Source organism: Danio rerio, chromosome 1, assembly GCF_052040795.2.
Source record: "Danio rerio strain M-AB ecotype USA chromosome 1, GRCz13ab, whole genome shotgun sequence".
NCBI classification, from domain to species: domain Eukaryota; kingdom Metazoa; phylum Chordata; class Actinopteri; order Cypriniformes; family Danionidae; genus Danio; species Danio rerio.
The window spans coordinates 31,809,937-31,833,799 of record NC_141021.1 but is presented as its reverse complement, the minus strand read 5'-3'; the positions used below and the strand labels follow the sequence as shown (position 1 = coordinate 31,833,799).

The window sequence follows — 23,863 nt, the reverse complement described above, 5'->3', positions numbered from 1 at the left end:
CCACTCTCGGTAACTAAAATAATCTCAGACCCCAATGGTCGCTTTATTGTTGTAGTAGGGAAGCTCAATGGCAACAATTTAATTCTTGCTAATGTTAATGGCCCAAACTGGACAACATGGATTTTTTTAGTAAATTCCTGTATTCTCTTCCAGATTTAAATTATTGCCAGCTTATTCTTGGTGGTGATTTTAATTGCTGCCTAGATCCTTTATTGGATCGTTCATCTACCAGGCCCCTTTCTTTGTCTAAGTCATCCCAAGTCATAAAGCTATTTATGGAGCAGCATTCAGTCTCTGATGTATTTCGCTTTTTCAACCCTTGCGATAAACAGTTTTCTTTTTTTTCCCCCGTGCATGGATCTTTTTCACGAATTGATTATTTTTTCATCGACAAGAAACTACTCCCCTTTGTAAAAACCTGTACATATAATCCTATAGTTATTTCAGATCATGCTCCTGTCACAATGGACATATCTTTTCTGGGTAGTCCTTCAACACGTTCGCCATGGCGTTTTAACTCACTATTACTCACTGATCCTGACTTTATTCAAACCATTAATAATCGCTTAGATATTTTTTTTTCTACTAATATTACTCCAGATGTGTCCGCGTCAACAATTTGGGAGGCTTGTAAGGCTTACCTGCGTGGAGAGATAATATCTTATTCTGCCCACCGTAAGAAGCTCACTGCAGAAAAAAGCACTACCATTTTTAAAGAACTGGCAGATTTGCAATCTAGACGTGTGGATACACCTGACCCTGAACTCAATAAAGATTTACTTATGAAGAAGGCAGAATTTGATATCTTGATGGCCAATAAAGCAACTGAAGCATTACTTAAATCACGTCATAAGTATTATGAGTTTGGAGACAAACCTGGCAAAATTTTAGCCCATCAGATTCGACAATATGCTTCAGCGCAACACATAACACAAATTAACACTGACAATGGTATTTCAATCGACCCTCAAAATATTAATAAACAATTTAAGAATTTCTACTATTTATTATACAAGTCTGAGTGCTCATCTGATGAAGCTCAATTAGACAACTTCTTTCAGTCCCTTAACATTCCCTCAATCGACTCTGAAACCTCTTCCAGGTTGGATGTGCCCTTTTCAGTAGAAGAAGTTAAAAAGGCATTGTCAGCTATGCAGAATGGGAAATGCCCTGGGCCCGATGGATTTCCTACTGAGTTTTTCAAGGTTTTTGCTGATAAGCTTTCTCCACTACTCTTAAATATGTTTAATGACTCCTTAGAATCTGGCACACTACCTCTCACTCTTAGACAGGCCACAATTTCTCTTATTTTAAAGAAAGGAAAGGATCCTCTTTCCTGCAGTGATTATCGCCCCATTTCCCTGTTATGTGTGGATGTTAAAATCCTAGCTAAGATGCTGTCAAAGCGTTTAGAAGATATTTTGCCCTCAATTGTCTCCGCCGATCAAACAGGGTTTGTAAAGGGTAGACATTCTTTCCACAATATTAGACGTTTATTTGATATTTTATACTCTCCCTCTACTTCAAAATCCCCAGAATTGGTTATTTCAATGGATGCGGAAAAGGCTTTTGATCGGGTGGAGTGGCCTTATTTATTTTACTCATTAAAAAAATTTGCATTTGGAAGTAAGTTTATGTCATGGATTAAACTTCTTTATGCCCTCCCCCTGGCCCGTGTCCGTACTAATAATGATTATTCTGATTATTTCCCTTTGGAGCGTGGCACTCGTCAGGGTTGTCCACTCTCACCCCTACTGTTTGCCATTGCTATTGAGCCACTGGCGATAGCTCTCAGGTCCAGCCATATGAAGGGAATTATTAGAGGAGACTTAGTGCACAAACTGTCCCTTTATGCGGATGATCTTTTACTTTTCGTTTCTGACCCGGACCGATCTATACCTTGTGTGTTGGACCTGCTGAAGGAATTTGGGCTAGTTTCAGGATATAAACAAAATTTTCATAAAAGTTAACTTTTGCCTATAAATTCTGCAGCTGAAGCATACCAACTTTCTAAACTCCCATTCAAAATATCACTTGATAATTTTACATATTTGGGCATATGTACAACCAAGAATTACTCAGATCTGTTTAAAAGTAATTTCTCTTTTTTGATGGATAGAGTGTCTGAAGATTTTCATCGTTGGTCTCTGCTGCCCCTATCACTTGCTGGTAAGATAAATTGTATTAAAATGAACATACTGCCCAAGTTTCTTTATCTTTTTCAATGCATACCAATTTTTATTCCAAAACATTTCTTTAATTCCCTTGATAGTGCCATCTCTCATTTTATCTGGAATGGAAAAACTCCTAGAATTCGAAAAGGCATATTACAAAAAAATAAGGAGTTGGGTGGATTAGCATAACCAAATTTCCTGTTTTATTACTGGTCTGCAAATATCCGCAACATGCTATTCTGGCAACTTTCTAATGCTGAACCTCCTGCTTGGTTAAGGATTGAGGAGGCTTCATGTGGCACTCCCTCACTCACTTCTCTTTTATGCCTACCCATGCCATTTTCACCATCACAGTATTCTAAAAATATTATAGTTAAAAATTGTCTTAAGATCTGGGTTCAGCTATGACGTCACATCAATTTACAGATCACACCTCTTCTATGTCCTGTTCACTCTAACCCTCTTTTTCCTCCCTCGCTTAATGATAAGGCTTTTGTAACATGGGTGAGATGTGGAATTGTTTCTATCAAAGACCTCTACATTGATAATATTTTTGCGTCATTTGAACAACTAACTCAAAAGTATAGTCTACCAAAGTCACAACTTTTCAGATATCTTCAGATTCGGGATTTTGTCCGTAAATACTTTCCCGGTTTCCCTACGATACCACCATCTACCCTGATCGATACCATCTCTAATATTAATCCCGGTCAAAATGGAGCCATCTCTAAAATATACAACTCCTTGCTCACGTCTCATACTTCTACATCTGAAAATTTGCGTTTTATTTGGGCTAGGGATCTTAACATAGACATAAAAGAAGATATTTGGTTAACAATTTTACAAAAGGTCCATACATCATCTGTATGTGCTCGCCATGGGATTTTGCAGTGCAAAGTAGTTCACAGAGTTCACTGGTCTAAGTGTAAACTGGCTCGCATGTTCCCTGCTATTGATCCAACCTGTGACAAATGTCATGCTGAACCTGCAAATCTAGTTCACATGTTTTGGACCTGTCCAGCTTTGTTTCCTTTTTGGGAGTCTGTTTTTGATTCATTTTCAGCAATTACATCTATTAATATTGATCCTTCTCCGTTAATTGGCCTGTTTGGAGTTCTTCCCCCTGACTGTGAGTTACCATTTTATTTTTCTGAATTAATAGCTTTTCTGTCATTATTAGCTAGGCGGTGCATCTTGTTGCAGTGGAAGTCTCCTGAACCCCATCCCATACTCAGTGGATTAAAGATGCCTTATTTTTTGTTAAATTAGAAAAAATTAAACATAGTCTTCGAGGTTCAGTGGTCAAATTTTCTAATATTTGGTTGACGTTTTTGGAACATGTTAAATCTCTGAGACTTGAGGCAATTACTGTGGAGTGAATGGTTGCCATTCTTGCATTTTTGTTTTGATCTGTGCTTCCAGTTGAGTATTAGTGCTGCTGATATAGCACGAATATACAACTTTTTCTTGACATAAAACCACAAGTTAAGAATGTGCCACCCCCCAGCCTATTTAGTTTAATACATTTTCCCTTTTTTTCTCGCTTTTTTTTATTTCTTTTCTATTTTTTTCTGTTTGTTTATTTTATTTTATTTTGTTATTACTGTTTATTTTACTTAATACACCATGCTGTCAACCTCAACGTCTCGTACAGACCTGTTTATATGCTCAATTTGAAAATTGATTTATGCACATCATATAGTGTTTATGCATGTCATATACTGTGTGTCGCACAATATGAGGGTTATAGTGTGGTTTATTTATTTATTTATTTTTTTTATCAATGTTGTACTGTTATATATATATTTTTTTTTCTGTTTGTACTATTATTGTCTCTTTTTACTTTGTCTGTTAACTGTTAAAAAAATCTAATAAACAAATCTTAAAAAAAAGAAAGAAATGCCATCTGACCCAGCCGAGGCTTGAACCAGCAATGAATGTCTCAGAGATGGGCTGCAGCTCGAATATGTATAGGGTTGCACCCTGTGACTGTTTTGGTACTTTTATCTCAGTTTTGGTCAATAAAACATCAATTTCAAAAGTATTTGAAAAACAGAGACAAATGAACTCTTCTCCAACAGAGCCCCCCACCCCACTGCACCATTTCTATACAACTTTTAATCTGTTTTACATCATGTCATGATATATACATACATACAATACAAGTAGATAAAAGTTCCATTATATGTTCACTCATCTATTGTACATATAAACACACACAGCAAGTTCCAATAGGCTTAGCAAATGTAAAATAAAGAAATAAAATAATTTAGATAGAATTTAATATGAAATAAAATAAAATGAAGGGAAGGGGAAAAAAGGCGAGAAACAAATAAACAATGGTCAAACTGAAAATATTAAGTTTGTATCCATTTGTTTTATATGTCAGCACTGGCTGCCAAATAAGATAAAATTTTTGACTGCAACCTTTGGTGGAGTACCGAATCTTCTCCATTGTAAGATGATACTTAAGGTCCCTAATTTAATGATTAAACGTTGGAGGAAATTTGTCTTTCCATTTGAGCAGTATAATACGTCTAGCAATTAATGTTGAAAAAGAAATCATACTTTTGGTATTATTGTCTTAGCCGGATTTGTGATTAAATCAAATATTCCTACAGGGTAAGGGTCAATTGTTACATGCAAAACATTTGAAAAAAAAGAAAAAAGAAATAATAATTGCCAGAACTTGGTAATTTTAGAACATGACCAAAACATGTGTGTATGAATAGCTATCTGTACATCACATCTATTACATAAGGCATTTATAGTTGGTGAAAATTTTGCTTATTTTGCTTTTGTCAAATGAAGGCGATGGACCACTTTAAACTGAATAATTGTATGTCGCAAACAAATGGAAGTTGAGTGAATCTTGTTTAGGGCGATGCAGTGGCGCAGTTGGTAGCGCTGTCCCATCACAGAAAGAAGGTCGCTGGTTCGAAGCTCGCCTCAGTTGGCATTTCTGTGTGGAGTTTGCATGTTCTCCCTGCGTTCGCTTGGGTTTTCTCCGGGTTCTCCAGTTTCCCCCACAGTCCAAAGACATGCGGTACCGGTACAGGTGAATTGGGTAGGCTAAATTGTCCGTAATGTATGAGTGTGTGTGTGTGTGTGTGGATGTTTCCCAGAGATAGGTTGCGGCTGGAAGGGCATCCGTGGTGTAAAAACGTGCTCTATAAGATGGCGGCTCATTCCACTGTGGCGACCCCAGATTAATAAAGGGACCAAGCTGACGAGAAAATGAATGAATGAATGAATGAATCTTATTTATAATGTCTTGTCAAATTTCCTCTGAGAGAATCAACTCAAGTTCATTTTCCCATTGTTGTTTCGACTTTGTAACTGAAGTTAGATTTTGTGAGGAGATAAAACAGTAATTCACACCTATATTACCTTTAAGAACAGGGTTGGTTTTTAAAATGGTGTCAAGTTATGTTTCTGTAGGTAAAGTTGGAAAGTCTACTGTATTAGAAATTATATGCGGATTAAGATGCGGTTTTACTTTAAACTTAAAATCTATCTATCTATCTATCTATCTATCTATCTATCTATCTATCTATCTATCTATCTATCTATCTATCTATATATATATATATATATATATATATATATATATATACATCATCACATACCAGGGTGCAAACCATCCAGTTTCATCATGTTCTAAACAATCAACATTGAACAATCTAGGGAATTTAGTCACCTGTGTCTGCTTTCCTGAAATGTTTATTGTATAGGCTTATGTTGCTTAAACTGTCTGGTTTTCTGCTTATTTTGGACATTTGCTAATTAATGATAGTGATTTAAAGATTAAATATAAAGATCATTTTAATAATCGGCTGCTAATAATGATAATTAAAGTAATAATGATACATTTTTATTTAAGAGCTAAATAAAAAAATAATTCATATATGTTGATGCATTGACATGTGCTAAATAAAGAAAATGTCTGTGCCACCCCAAAGTGACTGCTCCAAAAATCCCTCTGAAAAATTCCTGCCATCGCCACTGTATGACAGTGACCTACAAATTTAGAGATTATTGTGTAAAAAAAACCATCCCTGAGATTTTCAAGAGAGCACCGCCTCGTGTCCACTGCATCCTATTGCTTCCCGTAGTCTTTTGCTCCACCCCTTATAGTCTTAAATGTAATTTGTGATGACATATACGAAGAGAAGGGACCTCCGACTGAATACATAATTAAATGGAAACCGTAAAACAAAAAACAAAACAAAAAATTATCTATGTATGCACATTAGTGAAAATATAAGTGTTCACACAACATCAATTGCACATACTGTAGGAGCAAATAGTGCAGTTTATTAAGGCTCTATATGTCAAAAACTATGACTATTTTCTATTAGCCTACATTACTTGGACTGTTGTCCAAGTGTTCATTTATAGCCTAGATTGTCGCTGCTTTTAGGATCAGAATATGTAGCACTCCTCTTGATTTTCTGCTTTTTTTTGGAAACTCATGAAATAAGCTGTTGTGCACTCTTTCCTAGACAGTTATTTCACCAGTGGCCTACTTAGTCTTTTGTTTAGCTGAATGCAGCAGAAGATCATGTGCATAAGAATTAATAGCCTACTGTTTAAGAGGATTTTGGCCAGATGGCATTTCTTTGTTTGGTTGTTTTGTTATCAAAAAACTTAAGGTGTGCACACCGACTGTGTAAATGTTTAAAATAAAAAAAATAGTTTTGTGCTTTTACGCGATAATGTTTGTTTGACCCTGTTAAAATAAGTATTGTTTATTCTTTTCTTTTCCTCTCATAAATTCGGAAAGGGAAGGGGGAGAGAGGCAGAGAGAGGGAAGAAGACGGGGAGAGAGCATGTGTGACCATTTACAGCTGGGACTATCTGTTTATGTCAACCTGACGGACAAGTGGCTGTTTTTCGTCGTCTCTTACGGATTCTCTCTCTGCCTGTAAACTAGTCTTCTCCAACCCTTTACACGAGATTCTCTTCAGCTGAGCACGTATCGTTTATGAACCAGTTATTTACGCGAAAATCGACCTAACAAAATATTTTAGGCTACACATTTGAGGTGGACTGCTACTACTGTATTGGAGCAAGAGCGATCAGGCAAAGGGAAAATATTCTAAATACTCGTTAACAAATGGATGGGATGAAACCAGAATCGACGGCTGAGGAGAACCAAGATGAAAGGGATGAAAGCAAAGGTTTGTAACTGTGTAATCGATTTGCTTTGTACTTCAACTCGGATTTATGCTGCTTATTCGTCTAGATGCTTAGAGAACGGCTTAACCTATATGCGAAAGCTTCGCGCTCATTTCGTTTTGAATGTGAATCGATCGAAAATTTATTTCTTTAAAGTGTTTATAATACTCGTTGCATTATTGTTGTGATTTACTCCGTTCGATTCGAGAGAACGCATTTGATGCATATAGCTAAATTTAGAGCGCTAGTGTCAAATCTCTGCGTCTTTAGGAAACCGTGAGTGAAGTGATGGTGATTGAATGAGTACTGCTTGTTAATTTTGCTCCGCAATACAAAACACACACAGGCTCTTTGTTTGGACCATGCGGATTCATCAGTGACACTATATTTTATTATTTAAATGTTGTTTTAGTGTCGAGTATGTTGACGGTGAGGTGGAAGTGTCGCATTTGAAGGTTTACATTGCTGTAGATTCTTTCTAAAACCATTGGACGAATACTCGTGGTAATTTTAAAATATAGCTTACATTTTATGAATTCCTGTGCTAAATAACATTTCACGATATTAACATTCTATCAAGAATAGGCTATTGGCATTCTTGAGACATGATAAAACAGGTCCACGAAATATATGCTTTTAGGATTACATAATTAATATATTCATTATACATCTATACATCTATACATCAAATAAATTCAACATTAACGAGAGAGAGAGAGAGAGAGAGAGAGAGAGAGAGAGAGATTAATAATACAATGTATTTAACACAACTATTCCTTTTAACTAAACTTTACCAGGAATTTTGAATTGATCAAATTTATGACATATTGCCTTTTCGCCACATCGAAATGAGTGCATTCACAGAGAAATCAAGTAAATCCATATGCAATTAAATATTTTAAAAAAAAATTAATTATTGAAAAAACAAGAGCAACACTTGATTAGTTTTTTTGTTGTTCAATGAGACATGCATGATTTATACGATTTTAAAGGCGTGTCCCCATTTTATATCAACACTATATTACTACTATATTATATTATTTTATATAATACACTATAATTGACATATAATAAAGTGGCACTAAAGAGTTGAACGTTACTAGTTTACTACAAATTCAGGTTTTTGTCACCAGTCAGATGTGTCAACTCTTTCAGCATTGTTATCTCTCAGATTAATATTTTGATAATAATGTGAATCTGATGATGTGCAGATGCAGGCTATTTGCTTCTGATGATATTCAGGATTGTCTGAACAAGGTTTGGGTAGTGGGTAGCACGATCGCCTCACAGCACGAAGGTCCCTGGTTTGAGCCTCGGCTTGGTCAGTTGGCATTCTGTGTGGAGTTTGCATGTTCTCCGCTTACTTGCGTGGGTTTTTTCCGGATGCTCCGGTTTCCCCCACAGTTCAAAAACATACGCTATAGGTGAATTGGGTAAGCTAAACTGGCCGTAGTGTATGTGTGTAAATGCAAGATTGTATGGGTGTTTCCCAGTGTTGGGTTGTGTCTGAAAAGGTATCTGCTGTGTAAAACATGCTGGATGCTGGATAAGTTGAGGGTTTATTCTGCTGTGGCGATAGCTAATTAATCAAGGGACTAAGCCAAAAAGAAAATGAGTAAATGAATGAACAAAATTTTTGAGGTTCTTTTCCATGCTTTTAAACTGTTTTAATTGCCTACTGGACTAATAGTGTGTGTTGACTGTTATGGATTGTGGATGATGTGTTGTGGATTGTACATGGATATACATGGTGCCAAGCTCACTTACTGGTACTATTATGTTCTCCTGTCGGGCTATCAAAAATGAATCCAACCTGCCAATCAGGTGGGAGGAAAATATATCTTATTTCAATACTTTTGATTTTGCAACATAAATTGGGTAATTATGTTCTTTGTCATTTTAATGCATCGAGAAGCCACTTACATTATGTTCTTGAATTTGCATTTGCACTTACTGGTCTTATCAAAAGAACTGGTACTTTGTTACTAGGTTAAATAAATACAGATCTAAATCATATAATTTTGCAAACCCTGATACAGATTGGATTGTGTAGTAAACTCAGGTTCTTTTCAAGCACCAATACAATTGTAATACAAACGCACGTGTTCAAGAACAATTGTGTTTTATCAGCTGTATTGAACTGCTGATTATTAATGAATGATGTCTATTGACAATGATTGTTGTTAAATGTATCACTAAGTGTAACAAATACTGACCTCCACACACTGAATCCATTGTGAATTATATTGCTTTTTAAATTGGGCATCATTACATTGTAGGCACAAACATTTATTTTTCTATAATGCCCTCTTTGGTTTGTCTTCTACATTCCTTAAAAATATACTGCAGAATCATGTTAGAACATACACAACTATTTCATCTTATCATATTCATAAAAATTTTTATTATATTTTTAAAGTAGATACATGTTTCAATTCTCAATTTTTTTTTTCTGATTGTAAATGGTTTATCTATATATTAATTTCCTTTGTTTTGATGAGTTATATGTCTCCAATGATGTATTTAGTAATGTATGCCTTTAAAAGAATTAATATTCTGGCGGTAAATAAAGTAATTCCACTGTTTATAAATTAAAGTTATTGTTAGATGTCAGGAAAGAATATGCATAGGCATGGCCCTATTGTATAAAGGCAATTAATTCCGGCTTATGTGCAGTGTTTATTTTCTACTGACTAGCTATTTTTGATACATACAGCAGTTTTGAGGAACTTGCTAAATAATTCAGAACACATTGGTTTGGTCTTTGAAATGATGTAGTAATTTTAAAACTCCCATTCTGAGACTCTTTAAACAAGTGAGTAAATGTCTGTTACCCACATTCCCTGAAGGAGGGAAGGGAGTCGTTTGTCTACAGACACTTTGGGGAGTTTGCTAGATGACCTATCACTCTGAAGAGTAAAGTCACGTTCACACAAAAGGCTGATTTATACTTCAGCGTCAAACGGCGTCACTGACGTGCACCTCTCAAAAAATGTAACTACACCTCGCAACGACGCGTAGCGCAAGCTCTGTGATTGGTCGGCTTGGTAGCGCTGACGAGTCTGGAAGGGACCGAGAGCCACGTGAATGGTGCGAGCCTGATGGAGCGATTGTTTACAAGTGTGGCGTCCCGTGAAGGAGCTCCGAATAGAAATTTTTGTTTTGTTTTTACCTCATAGTTAAAGTTGTTGCACGTCCGCCGGTTCCTGCCTCAAAATGAGCGAGTTTGAGCCACTTGTACATCCCGGAAGTGTTCAGGAAAAGCAACACAGAAGCAAAGAAACTCGACACAGAGGAACATTTACACCTCACTGCCAACTAGCGTTTCCGAAGTGTTAATGCAGACCAACAGAGACAGCGCGCAGAAGTATAAATGCACAGCTACGCGCGTTGCATGTGCCGAGGGTTACGCCGGTCACTTCACACAGAAGTATAAACCAGGCTTAAAGATTGAGAGTGCAAAATTTTGTTGGACAGCTCTGTGAAAAGGGGCAGTATTAAACAAGATAATTAAACTTTGAAAAAAAAGCAAGTAATTAGTCAATATTGTAAATTTCTGCACAGAGAGGTTGTTTTGATCTTAGATTGGTCTTACGCAGCTACGTGATGCGATTTTGCTGGTCAAAGTTCAGCTTGAACTTTTCAATGCAGCGAAAAAACTTGTCACAGGAGCTTGCGTTTCTGGTCTGTTACATTTGCGTGCATATGAATGGAAGTCTATGGGGCGAAAAGTGCAGTGTGACCACGGCTTTAGAAAACAAGCCAGTAAATGCCTATGAGTTGGTAGAGCACAGCTCCGCACGTGCTGGTGATTAATCATTATTAGAGTATATATCCAGGGCATGCTGAAGAAGCTGAACATACAGCTCTCAGCTGGAGACTTGGTTGCTGTGTGGAAGGAGACTTTCGTCACCATTCCCTCCTCTCCTTAAGAGAACGTGGACATAACCAGGACATTCCCTATTAGGTTAGGAACTAACCTTTCGATTTTTTTTTTTTATCTAGCCAACTGTTGTCTAGGGATTTTAGAAATATGACAGAACGTTGGTGAAGCATGCCAGTCCCAAAGGGGAAGGATGCTGCAGATGCCACCTGCTACAGTTATGGGGAGACCTGGTGAAAATAAAAGAATATATGCTCACCTTATACAAGGGGAATGCTACATGTAATAAGCTGGTTAGTGTGTAGGGAAGACACAGGTCTGGGGGGCTGCTACAAATGATAAGCTTGTTAGCAGGTAGGGAAGACAGGTTTGCTTGAGAAGGGGGAGCACTCCATAACTGAATGACACATATGGGATCGTCAATGGGGATCTCGCATAGCTGGCACTGATCCCCTGCCTGGGAGCCATGGAAGAACTCTCTAGGGTTTGCCAGATAGGGAACTCGCAAAAGTAGAGCAAAATAAGAGCATGCATTTCTGGATTAGGGAGAATGGCACAGCAAGCATTTCGACATCAAGATTAGTTTCCTCCTGATTGACTAAAAATGCTGAGTAATCGGGTGTAAATTGTCTCCACTCGAAAATGATAAAATTTTGTGAATCTGTTAGGTTGTCCAGCCTGGAGTTCTACAGATGTCTGTTAGAGAGGCGCCATGTGCTAACCCCAAGAGGAGAAAATACTCCATGTTTAGTGCTCTCTCTCTCTTGGGGGACACAGCTCGCCTTGTCACTGATAAGCGAGGGTGATGGGATCAACTATCCAGTGGGCCAAGCTTCTGCTGACCACAATTACAGACAAAGAGCTCCCCAGTAGATCTCATGTTCTGAGTGTGGTCCACATAAAAGCGCATAGCGTGAATCAAACACAGCATTGAACTTGATCTGCCTCCTCCATAGACAGTGCTTGAAGGTTCACCACTTAATTTCTAAAGAGGGAAGTGCGAACCTTGGGCATGTAGCTGGACTAAAAATAATGTGACAGTAAGCTGGCCCGAATTGCAAGCATTGACCAAAATTGCAGGCATTGACCATTGCCCAAAAATGCCACTTGGTCCCTGACACTTTTGTTCGATGCCAGCCCAAACAGCAGATCTGTCTTCAGGGAATTCTCAGGGATTTTAAAGTCGAGTGACTTGAAAGGATCTGTGTGTAAACCCACTAGGGGGGCAGGATAGATTTAATTACCTCACGCTTCTGAGGAACTGGATGATTATGTTCCCCTAGCAGCCTGCCATCCACCACATCATGGTGAGAGGAGATGGCAGCAACATAAGCCATCAAAGTGGAGGGTGACAGCCAACGCACCAGCTTATCCAGAAGGAAGGACAACACAACACTAATCTGGCATGTCTGGGGTTCTTTTCGGGGTACAGCACACCTCTCAGTGAAGAGTCTCCTCTTCAGTGATGGTGGTAACCACTGCACTTTTCTGTGCTTCATCTAAGGACCACACCTGGATGTTCCAGAGATCCATAGGTGCCAGAGGGTACCCCATCCCTGAGAAAGGAGGTATTTACTTAGGGGAGTATGCAAGGCTAACAATATCTCTACCTCCATGACCTGTGCAAGTAGTCTCACTGGGGGAAATGCATATTTGCATATGCCCAGGGGCCATCTGTGAGCCAGCACATCTGTGCCCAGAGGGGTCTTGGTCAGTGAATAAAACACCTGGAAATGGGGGAACCAAACAGGTTGACCTTGGTTTTCCCGAATCAGCTGGGTGTAATCTTCATGCTCTTAGGAGTGTAAGCTGCGGTGAGAGCAGATGGCGAGCTAGCAGACATGTGCAGAGAGCATATACCACCCAATTAGCTCTTCAGTGTTTAGATTCTCAGTAATGATTTTAAACCACACTGAACTGAGCTAAACTGAACTGAACTTAAACACTAAAAACTTAACTACCCTTATCCAGTTACTATGACCAGTTATGTGAAGCTGCCTTGACACAATCTACATTGTAAAAGCTCTATACAAATAAAGCTGAATTGAATTGAATTGAATATGGTTGATATACACTTCTGACGCTATGCTGTCCATCATGTCCAGAACGTGTTATTGCTCCAGCACAAGTCGGACCCCTTGAAGAGCTTATTTGAACACTCACAACAGCTCCAGACAATTGAAAAGCCAATGTAACTGGGATCCGGTCCACAAACCCACAACTACATGCACATTGCACACTGATTGTCCGAATGAGCCACTGCGACAGGCTAGGCAGCGCTAACCAGGCTGGCAGGGTCCATGCAGGTGGCATTGATGTAATCACTGATGCGCCAGCAGAGGGGTGGCTCTGGAAAGAAGTGCTCACCCTGTAAAGTGCTCATCCCTAGAAAGAGCATAACATAAGAGAACATAAGAGAGTCTCTTAACATCCTCCCTGGATCCCCCAAGGTGGCTGGAGAAGTGAGAGAAAGGAGCCAGTCCTCTGGCACCCTAGTAGCCTATGGTGAAATGTACCAGCGTTGCAAGCTGGAAGGTAGCGTGTCCCAAACTGGCAGTGCTTGGGCACCCAGAAAGATGAAATCTGCTTGTTTTTGACAGTTTGGGTGCCACTGATCATAGGCTGCCCATCTCAGGGGGATTTGTTGACCAGACTTAACGGCGCCCTAGGGCAGGGGTGTCTGCTGACTGAGGGGGACTCATTGCTACAGTTAGCCGGTGGAACAGCTAAAGAGACAGAGCATGTCTTGAAGCCGCAGGACCAGGCAGAGAAAAGTGCTCTCCACCCCTGCATGATCTCATTGTGCACTTCTAGGAAGTTGGTGACGGGGGCTTAGAGGGTCTGGCCCTCTGGTTAGCCCCCACATTGCAACTATCTAGTCAGTCCAGTGGCGGGGCTGGGACCGAAGTCACCTCCAGCCTTACCGCTGAAGCAGCACAGGGTAGCACGGTTATTATGTAGGATTCCAAGTCCTAAACCTTGGTTGCTACCCCAAAGGGAGGAAGCTGGTCAGAACCGTCATCGAAACATGACAGCCCACCTTTTATGAAGCGAGGGACATCTGGTCCCTGGTGTCATCAGGCGTGAGTGTGACCATCCTGGAGGATGAACCATCACACATGCTCGAAGCTTGGATGGAGTGCACTGTGGAGGAGCAAGGGGTCTGCGGACCTGAAGGCGATGGAATAGCCCCCATTGTAATCCTCAGGCATGAAGTGTTAATAATAATAATAATAAAAACAATTCCTTACATTTATGTAGTGCTTTTCAAGGCACTCAAGGCGCTTTACACATATGGGGGAATCTCCTCATCCACAGAACAGCACAGGCGCGAACGGCACGTGCTCCCGAGAGGCACTCGAGATGCAAAAAAGCGTGCAAAGGCGCCTCTCGCGGATCCGCAAAAACAAAAACTGCTCAAATACGTACCTCCCTGTACGTATTTCGCGGCCTGCAGAAACGTCCGCGGGGCTACGTTTCCACAATGACCTGTTTTCTACTCTTCAGAGTGATTGGTTGTCTAGCGTACTCCCCAAAGCATCTATAGACACACTCTAAAGTTTCCGACCTGACAAGGAACCATTTTTATGGTGTCTTGTTTAGCATCATAATTTTGCCAAGTACGATGCCAAGTACAAAGTGCCAATAACGCCATCTATGTTGATCCTGGAACATCATTTTTGTTGGAAAATGTAGTCCATACCTATTCCCCACCCCTAAACCCAACCATAATTGTAAATTATTCCCAAAATCAGTTGGGATTAATAGTTGGATAACCATCATGTAGAAGTGCATAACAGTAGGCTAAATTTAACAAAAATGGTAAATGCATACCTTAATTCTGATTGGCTGTTTAGAACATTCTTCCAGTATCAACATAGATGTTAATCGAGAAACATGTCCTACTTAGTGAAATCAGGTTGGCGGTTATGTGTAAATTGCTTGTCTGTTGTTACTGTTAGTGTGCACTTGTGTATGCGTGTCTCCAACAAACTGAATGTTATGGCTACAGTGGCTGTTTTGTTTTCTTTTTCAGCTAGTTTTTATAGCATTTTAAAATCATTAGAATAAATTTTTGCAATCTGTTTAAGCATAAACTATGAAAGCATATCAGTAGCAAAATCAATTTTGAAATGTAATATATACAATGCAATATGTAAAATAAATAGTAACGTTTCTTCATTTAAATTTCATACTCCATGAGATGTGATAAGTTTGGTGGAAATCGAAAATTAGTTACTAGTTAGTTTTTTTATGATTATTATAACAGCTCAGGGATGAGCTTTTTTGAATAAAGGGTTGCAAATGAATGCTTTTCTTGCCTTTTTTTATCCGATTAATTGATTAATCGAAAAAATAATCAACAGATTAATCGATTATTAAAATAATCGTTAGTTGCAGCCCTAAATGCATCAGACTGGAAATGCAAGCTGGTGCGACAAGTTTTGCTGCATTGAAAAATTCAAGCTTGGTGGACACAGACCTGCGAAATTGTATCATGTGATTGTGTGAGACGAACAGATCAAAGATCAAAACTCAACCAAGATCAAAAGCTGACCTTTCTGTACAGAATTTTTTAATATGGAGCAATCGCTCACTTTTTAAAATTTCGAATCATCTTTTTTTATCCCGCCCCTTTTGTAACGATGAATGACAGAATTTCGCATGCTTAATCTCCAGTGCCAGTGTGACCGTGGCATTAGAGCATGCACATTTGCTGACAGCCTCCATCTGTTACCACACAATCACAAGTGTATTTAGTCACTCTTTTGTGCAGAGATATTCCAGTGAATGGATATTTCTTTCTGTTTATGTTTACTTGGTTTTAAATATTCACCTGTTCTTGTGCAGGTTAGTTTGTAGGTATGAACAACATTAGCTGGCAGGTTGGCACAGCATGTCTTGTTCCTGCATGATACTATTCATCCTTCTGTCTGTGTATCCTCTCCTCTCTGCACACTGGTGCGCAATCTGTTGTTTTCTCATTCCTTTATTATTAAATCTCTATTTATAGAGATGCTTTAGAAACTTAATCTGTAATGTATGCATAAAGATTTTGTAGTCTTTTAGATCAGTGGTCCCCAACCACCGGGCCACGGACAGGTACCGGTCCATGGAACAATTGGTACCGGGCCACATAAGAAATCATAAATTATTTCTGTAGAAAATATTCCCCCTGGACTTGGTTTCTTCCAGTCACCCCCGCCATCTCACGTGAAATGACTTTGCCAAAATCCACCACGGAGCGGGAAGAACGATCGCTAGAATATAGCTAAGTGGTAGTTGTTGATATTTTAAAGTTATAAAACAGTTATTATAGAGTCCAAATCAGCAGAGCATTTAAGGTTTGTGCATATAACGTTATGTGTGCGTGAATCGCTAAGTAAGTACCCAAAAAGTAAGTAACCCATTGCAATATGTATCTATATGGAGTTTCACATAATCATACTCATTAGGGCTGTAACATGCCAATGCATACATTTAATTCGGCTATACGGTTGTATTATTGCTAATATGTTCGTCAGTTGAAATGTTTGGCAAAGATGTTTTGTATTTGATACATATAAACCTTGATTGAAACATAATCAGACCGCAATAGTGCAACTAGTGTTCACGTGAAAAATTTAATTAAATTTAGTATCATTTTTTCACGGTACTGTTTTAAACATAAGTATAATAACTAAGGTCTAAGGTGTTAAAGACTAAAGCTCACTGTTAACTTCCCTGGCACCATTGTGACTAAAGAGTGACCACAGAAACTTATGGTTGTTTATAAGAATTGATCAAAATTATGATGAACATTGACCTACATTAGTGTAAAGTTTTTACCTTTTAAGCCCTATTGTACAGAATTCTTCCAAAATTTCAAATGACATCTTGGCTTGTACATAATTATGAATCTCAAAGTGAAAAACATGATATTTGACCAAGCTTTATGTAATGCTTTGATGTAGACTGAGAAAAAAAGTTTATGTATAGGTTATTTTATTACAATTTCCCATTGTCACATAATAATCATGTTTAATTGTGAGAGATGTCTGCACAAGAGTGCTTCTATTATTATAATAATTATGACCCTTGTTTTCAAAATTATGTTGCATTTACAGTAAGTACGGAAAGTATTCAGACCCCCATACATTTTTCCTCACAGAATTGTTGACAATTTTGCAGATTTGTTAAAAAAAGAAAAACTGATGTAAAATCAAATATAACATGGTCCTAAGTATTAAGACCCTTTTATCTCTGACTCTCACATATTTGACTCAGGTGCTGTCCATTTTTTCTGATCATCCTTAAGATGATGGTTCTACATCTTCATTTGAGTCCAGCTGTGTTTAATTATACTGTTCCGACTTGATTAGGAAAACCACACACCTGTATATATGTGTATATATAAGACCTTACAGCTCGCTATTCATGTCAGAGCAAATTAAAATTATGTTGTCAAAGGAACAGCCTGAAGAGCTTAGAAGAGAAAGAATTGTGGCAAGGCACAAATCTGGCAAAGGTTACAAAAAATCTTCCAATATCTCCCATAATTCCGATAAGCAGCTCAGACTGTCTCTCAGCAAATGTAGATTCAGACTTCTGCGCATCTGTTCACGCAGATCCGCCATTCGCGCGTGCCCGTCTGCATACACAGACAGGGAGATATCAAATGCTCAATTGAAACTTTTAAAAACCTGAATCAATATTGGAGTTACTTGAGCACGCTGGAGGAAGGATGACACCATGGCTGAAGTATTACTGTTAGACAGGTAATGTTTTGTTTTAAAATTGTTTTAGTCAGGCTAAGCTTATGTTAGATTGTGTTCTGTTATGAATGACTTATATGCACAGACGTGCTGTTCAGCCACTAAAATCTCACAGTGAAAGTTTGATGTGATTATTTTCAGTTTCATAAGGTCCTTTTTCAGCATCGATAATGTCGATTTATATTTAGTTTAACAACAAAACATCAGTAAATAGCGCTATTCCACCATGCTACTCTGAATATTCGCTCTGAAATAGCATGTAAGTGTGGCTAAGTAATACATGTAATTTTTGCACGCGGCTGGCTAAACACAAACTAACTGGCGAATGACATGAATTAGTGGGTTGTCTGTCTGCTGTTGCCCGCCATCCAAAGATCATATGCTAAGCTGTTAGCATTTTGGCAGATCACCTACTGAACTTTTAAGCCCAATTAAGCATCTCTAAAGAGACCTAAAAATGGCTGTCCAGTCTACCAATGTTTACCATCCAACCTGACAGAACTGGAGAGGATCTGCAAGGAGGAATGACAGAAGATCCCCAAATCCAGGTGTGAAAAACTTGTTTATCTTTCCCAAAAAAAAACAACATTTTTTCAGATGTTTTCTGCTAACATGCCAACAATGGGGTGCTGCTTGTACAGTAATGAGAAAAAAAATACTTAACAAATGGCCGCAATATAACAAAGAGTGAAAATGTAAGGTGGTCTGAATACTTTCCATACCCACTTTATGAATTATATGAAGAATAATGATGATTATGGCTTTCCTTAAATGCTTTAAAAAAATTCAAGAAATAGTGGGACAACATACCAGGCCAGAAATTTTAAAGTAGGTGGAACTTAGTGAAATAGGGCGGACCTCAGTGAGTACCCTTAAACTAAGTGTATAAGATTGACTTTCTTATCTAAGTCATCTTTGGTAATATAGTGATTGATTTAACAAAGTGGGAGCTTATATGTGAAAACATTCATCCATGCATCAAGAGTCCTAAATCATTCACTTTGTCATATAAGACAGATCTTATAATTCAAAAAGTGAAAGCAAAAATACTGATTTTCCTTCTAAATTTGTTTCTTCTTTAGAAAATAATTAGAGAATATTTGCTTTATCATAGGTTGTAGTAAATTTATTGGCAATAAAATCTGAAGCAATATAGCCAACATATATTAGCCAGTTTGAGCAATTGCTTATTTAAATTTGATTGTATAACCTCAAGATATGAACTAAAACATAATGGCTTGACTCTGTGAAATGAGGCTATATAAAGCACGCTTACAGAAAATAAAATAATAAAATAGCAAATAAAACAGAATAAGAGAATAAAATAGCAAATTGATTCTCTGCCAGTATATGGTGATTATAGATCAGTAATGACACCATCATGAACACTGAGCTCATCTGCAGACCTGATTTACATGTCAAACCATGCAATCTACACATTAAATTTATAAAATCACAAGAAGCACAAGTATGTTAAATTAAGCCTGTTTATATGGAAACGTAAAGTACAAGACTACAATAAAAACTGGCCAAATAAGAGGGTTTTATTTAAAAAATAAATTTAAAACAGATTTTTTTTTTACTTAAAACATAACTATAATAAACTATTATGAAATCTATCACATAAATATTATTCATTATTACTTATAATGTCCTTTCTTGACCCAACTCAAAAATAAATAAATAAATAATAAGTGTTCATTAGCAGGAAGTGTGGAGCAACAATTGGTCATTTCCATTTTCATACAGCGGAGGGGGATTTAAAAGAACCCCTATTATGCATTATAAACAGCCATATTTTGATTTTGAGGCTCTCTAGCAACAGGCTGATGTGCATGAAAGGTCAAAAAACACTTTCATTGTCTTATAATATGCATTTATTTTCACCTAATTATCCCAACAATTTTCTTTTCCAAAACCCTCATTTGCATGGTGCTAATCTGTGGTTATTGGTTTTATGACACATTCTGTTGTGATTGGTCAACTCAGTTCAGTGCAAGATGGAAAGAAATGCCCAACAAGCAGCCAGGCAAAGTGCAGAGTATGTTCAACACCAGCATATTGCTCAATTCTTAGCCACAAACCCAATTAATAACAATGACAAGCATTTAGAATTAATCGACACAGTGGGAAAAGTTGAACTATTTTGAAAATTTACTGCACAGTGTAAGAACAGGTGCTTGTGGCCATAGCAACAACAAAGGCCAGGTAATTGCAAACTCAGTAACTAATTGAAATTGATAAAGGAAGTGGCACACAATGTCACAAGGCCTGGAGAACTCGACAGGATGGAGTATAAACGAAGGCGAATTGGCACAGGACAGAAGACATGAGGAGAATATAAGCAGAAATGATTAACACACAAATAGGTGAACAAAATAAACTAATTATGTTAGGAGAAATCACGGATTCAATAATGCAGGTAACACTCAGAGTTTATTTTAGTGGATCAACCAAAAAACACCTCAAAAAGAGGAAAAAGAGCAAAAAATAAAAAGTTCAAAAATAAGTGAAATTCTGCCTGGAGGAGGATAGTGGAACAATTCCCAAGGTTGGCCACACGGTGGCGGACTTGCAGCGTGGTGAGTGTCCATGCTCAGTGGGCGGAGCGGCGTAACTCAACTCCGCGTACGGCGGACGAAGCGGCAGGCAGGCAGAAGTGAGGAGACGCTGGTGGGCGGAAGATCGCTGATGATGGCGGCTAAACACCGCAAAGGACAGATGGCGTGATCTGACACCAACACAGAGGTTCTGAGAGGACAGAGGAGAGATGAGCAGAAACGAAACCAAAACTACAGAACTTGGAGTCTAGAAACTCGACAGGACATGACAGGAGAGTGATCAAACTATACAGATCTCGGACGAGTTGCATAGACTACACACAAAGATGGTCTGACAAAAGGTGAAGAGACAAAAAGGATTAAATAGGGGATGAAATCAATGAACTGCAGGTGACGACCCTGAACGCTAATGAAAAGATAATAGGATAACAAGAAGGCGGGGAAGAAACACGCTAAGGATGAAGCACATGGTGAGCTGTCATAACAAAAGGCGCGTGCTCCAGAAAAACATGCAGACGACACACAGGGACAACAACACCACAAGGAAGCAGGTCAGAATACACTCTTAACAAATTAGGGGTTAACAAGGAGGGTGGGACTAGACAATAGACGGAAGAGCACATGACACAAGAAAACACCGCAAGCCATGTGCTCACATAAAAAAAGACTAGAACACGCAGCCAATGAGAACTCATTAACCGCATGTTCATATGACAACACATAAGCATGCGGTGCATGCAAACATGCACCACGTGCTAAACACAACACCAACAGAGGACTTAACGCAAGACACGAGTACACGATGAATGAAGACAATCACTGTGCACCCACACATGCAGCGTGCATGTTTCAGTGCCAACTGAAACCGAAACCAACTAGACTGAGATGCTGGGAATAAAACACTATGCTGCAGACAGATGATCACTAACACCAGGACGAGAGCGCGCATCGCAAACACGATTATTTGTGTGTGTGTATAGACAAAGGAACAGATGGTTTCCCTCTGGAATGCAGAACTGAGACCGTCTGGACCTGGCCAACATCTTGGTAGATAAGATGTCCCAGAGTGACTTTACTCTCAGACTTTTTGGCTCCAGTTGCCATAAATGTCATGTCGACTGGATTCAGACCCTTTTAAGAAGATAAATGAAATTTCACTTTCGAACTATGTGTTACAGATTCTGTTTTCCCAATCAATGAGGTCCAGAGAAAACCTTGTCGGTTGGGACTTAGACTTAACCTCCTGGTTGGGTTGAAGATGATCTTCCGTTTGTCTCCAGTCATGGGTCAACTGGTAGTGTTTTCATTTTAATCAGCGTTAGTGTGGCTTCTCTCTGTTCTTCTCTCTAGTCCTTGTTCTGACTCAGGGTCAGAGAACTCTTTTATCAGAGCCTGTCACAGCTGCCGGTAGTGTCCTTTAAAGGTGTTGGATTGTCGGTTCAGGAAACTTCTCACCTCATGGCTAGAAGTAAGTCTCAGCAAGTACAGCTTGTCATGCATAGTGGTGCCATCCACCGTTTGTAGGTGAAACTCAATGTTTTGTAAGAAGGCATGCACGTCATTTTCTCCAGCGGGATTTGGAGTAAAAGTTGGAATGTTTCTAGCCAGCTTGTTTAGGTCCATTGTTGACAGGCTGCATTTGTTATTTGGGACTCTTTGGAAAGAATCCCTGTTCCGTGCTGCTGATGGCTGTTCTGTAATGCTGTCTGGCAAGGTTTGTAGAAACAGGTTTTCACACCCTCTCTGAACTGTAAAGTCTTGGAAGTAAGGCTTGTTGAGCGCCACTTCCTTTTTTAAGTTGTCTCAGGCCCTGTTTACACCAATGCGTTTTAGTTTGAAAACGCAAAAGTTTTGCTAAGGTTACGCCATCCGTCCACTTTACGCTGGAGTTTTTGAGTGCCGAAAACGGAGCGTTTTGGAAACGCTGAAGAGCCCGTTTTTATTCTAAAACGCTGCTGCTCTGTCTCAGTCTGGATGGGGGAAAACGGAGACATCAAAAACTGAGGTGGGGCTGCTGAGATTTGCTACCTGATTGGGGCTTATGTGTTATTGCATATCCTTCCCTTATTCGCCAAGTCCCTATCACATGACTATAACACATGGCTTTAACGCTACCAGAAGACAGCAGACCAGCCTTCGCTGTAAACAACAACATGGACACAGAAATGGGAGTGTTTGCACTATTGTCTGTTTTAGGCACCATTGTGCAGTTATTAATTTGTTACATTTACTGTAGTAACAACTCAACCTCGTCATCTGTCCACTAAAATTGCTTTCTTTGTCATCACATTCATTGTTCAATTGCCATTTGTTGACTAACAATAACCAAATGAGACACATGCTTCCTGTTTATACTAGAATGCGCCCAGAAATGCCCAGAGTGCGTGAATGGTCACATGATATACGTTTTTGGTGGCGTAGTGTGGACGGAAACATGTTCAGAAACACTAGGTGAAATGCTAGTGTGGACGCGGATAGTTTTTGATCTAAAACGCTGTTTTAAAACTAAAACGCACCAGTATAAACGGGGCCTCGGAGATTGTAGGCATGTGACAGCTCCATGTGAACTCTAACAAATTCCTGTTTTAGAGAGTCTCTTTGTCTCATAGTGTATTGGTTTTCTGCTTTGGCCCTTTGGAGGTGGTCTTCAGAGGCCTTGACTTGAGCTTTTCTGTCTCTTAGCTTAGTCTCTGCTCTTTCCAACAGTGTTTCAGCTTTTTGCAATTCATACACTCAGTTCATCTCTGGCTTCTCTCTCTGGTTGGTCCTTGCATCTAGTGTCCATGTGTAGCTTCATCAGGGCACTCTGTAGTTTGTTCACTCGTTCCTGAAGGTCAGCGTCCTTTTCCCTCGTTGTCTTACATGCATCCTAGGGCTTCCTTTGCCTGATGCTCCAGTTGGTTAAGGTCTGTTTCGATCAACCTTGTCTAGGTGAGAAGGACATGTGCAAAGGTCCTGGTGAGTTGAGCCAGCTCTATGCTATTGTGGCTCTGGGTCGGGTTGTTCGCCATCAGTTGGTCAACGTGGTTATCCACCTGTTCACTGCTTAGCAACTGCAGTTATGTGGCATGGTTAGGCAGGAGGTTGTGGATTAAGGCAGCTGACCAGGCCTCCAGTTGGTACCAGTGGGCCACCGGGCTGGGTGGACATGACATACTAGATTGCTGGGGTGAGACAGAGAGAGCACAAGACAGAGAGGGAGAGAGAAGGAGCCAATGCAAGTTCGAGCGTGGTTTAGCAGTGTCAACTAGGGAAAATGCGCAAGCCGGACACTGAAATGTTGAACTAAGGTGGCTATATAATAGTTGA

At 39.1% G+C, this 23,863-nt stretch overlaps 1 protein-coding gene across 1 annotated transcript in view; it reads left to right on the top strand.

Annotated features, from left to right (window-relative positions):
* The first annotated feature begins 7,036 nt into the window (after positions 1–7,036).
* The window catches only part of gpm6ba (glycoprotein M6Ba), an 82,715-nt gene continuing 65,888 nt past the window's right edge, over positions 7,037–23,863 (top strand). Inside the window, 1 exon segment of the mRNA NM_203427.3 lies at positions 7,037–7,357. Within this exon segment, the coding sequence (NP_982251.1) occupies positions 7,294–7,357 (64 nt within the window). The 5' untranslated portion in view covers positions 7,037–7,293.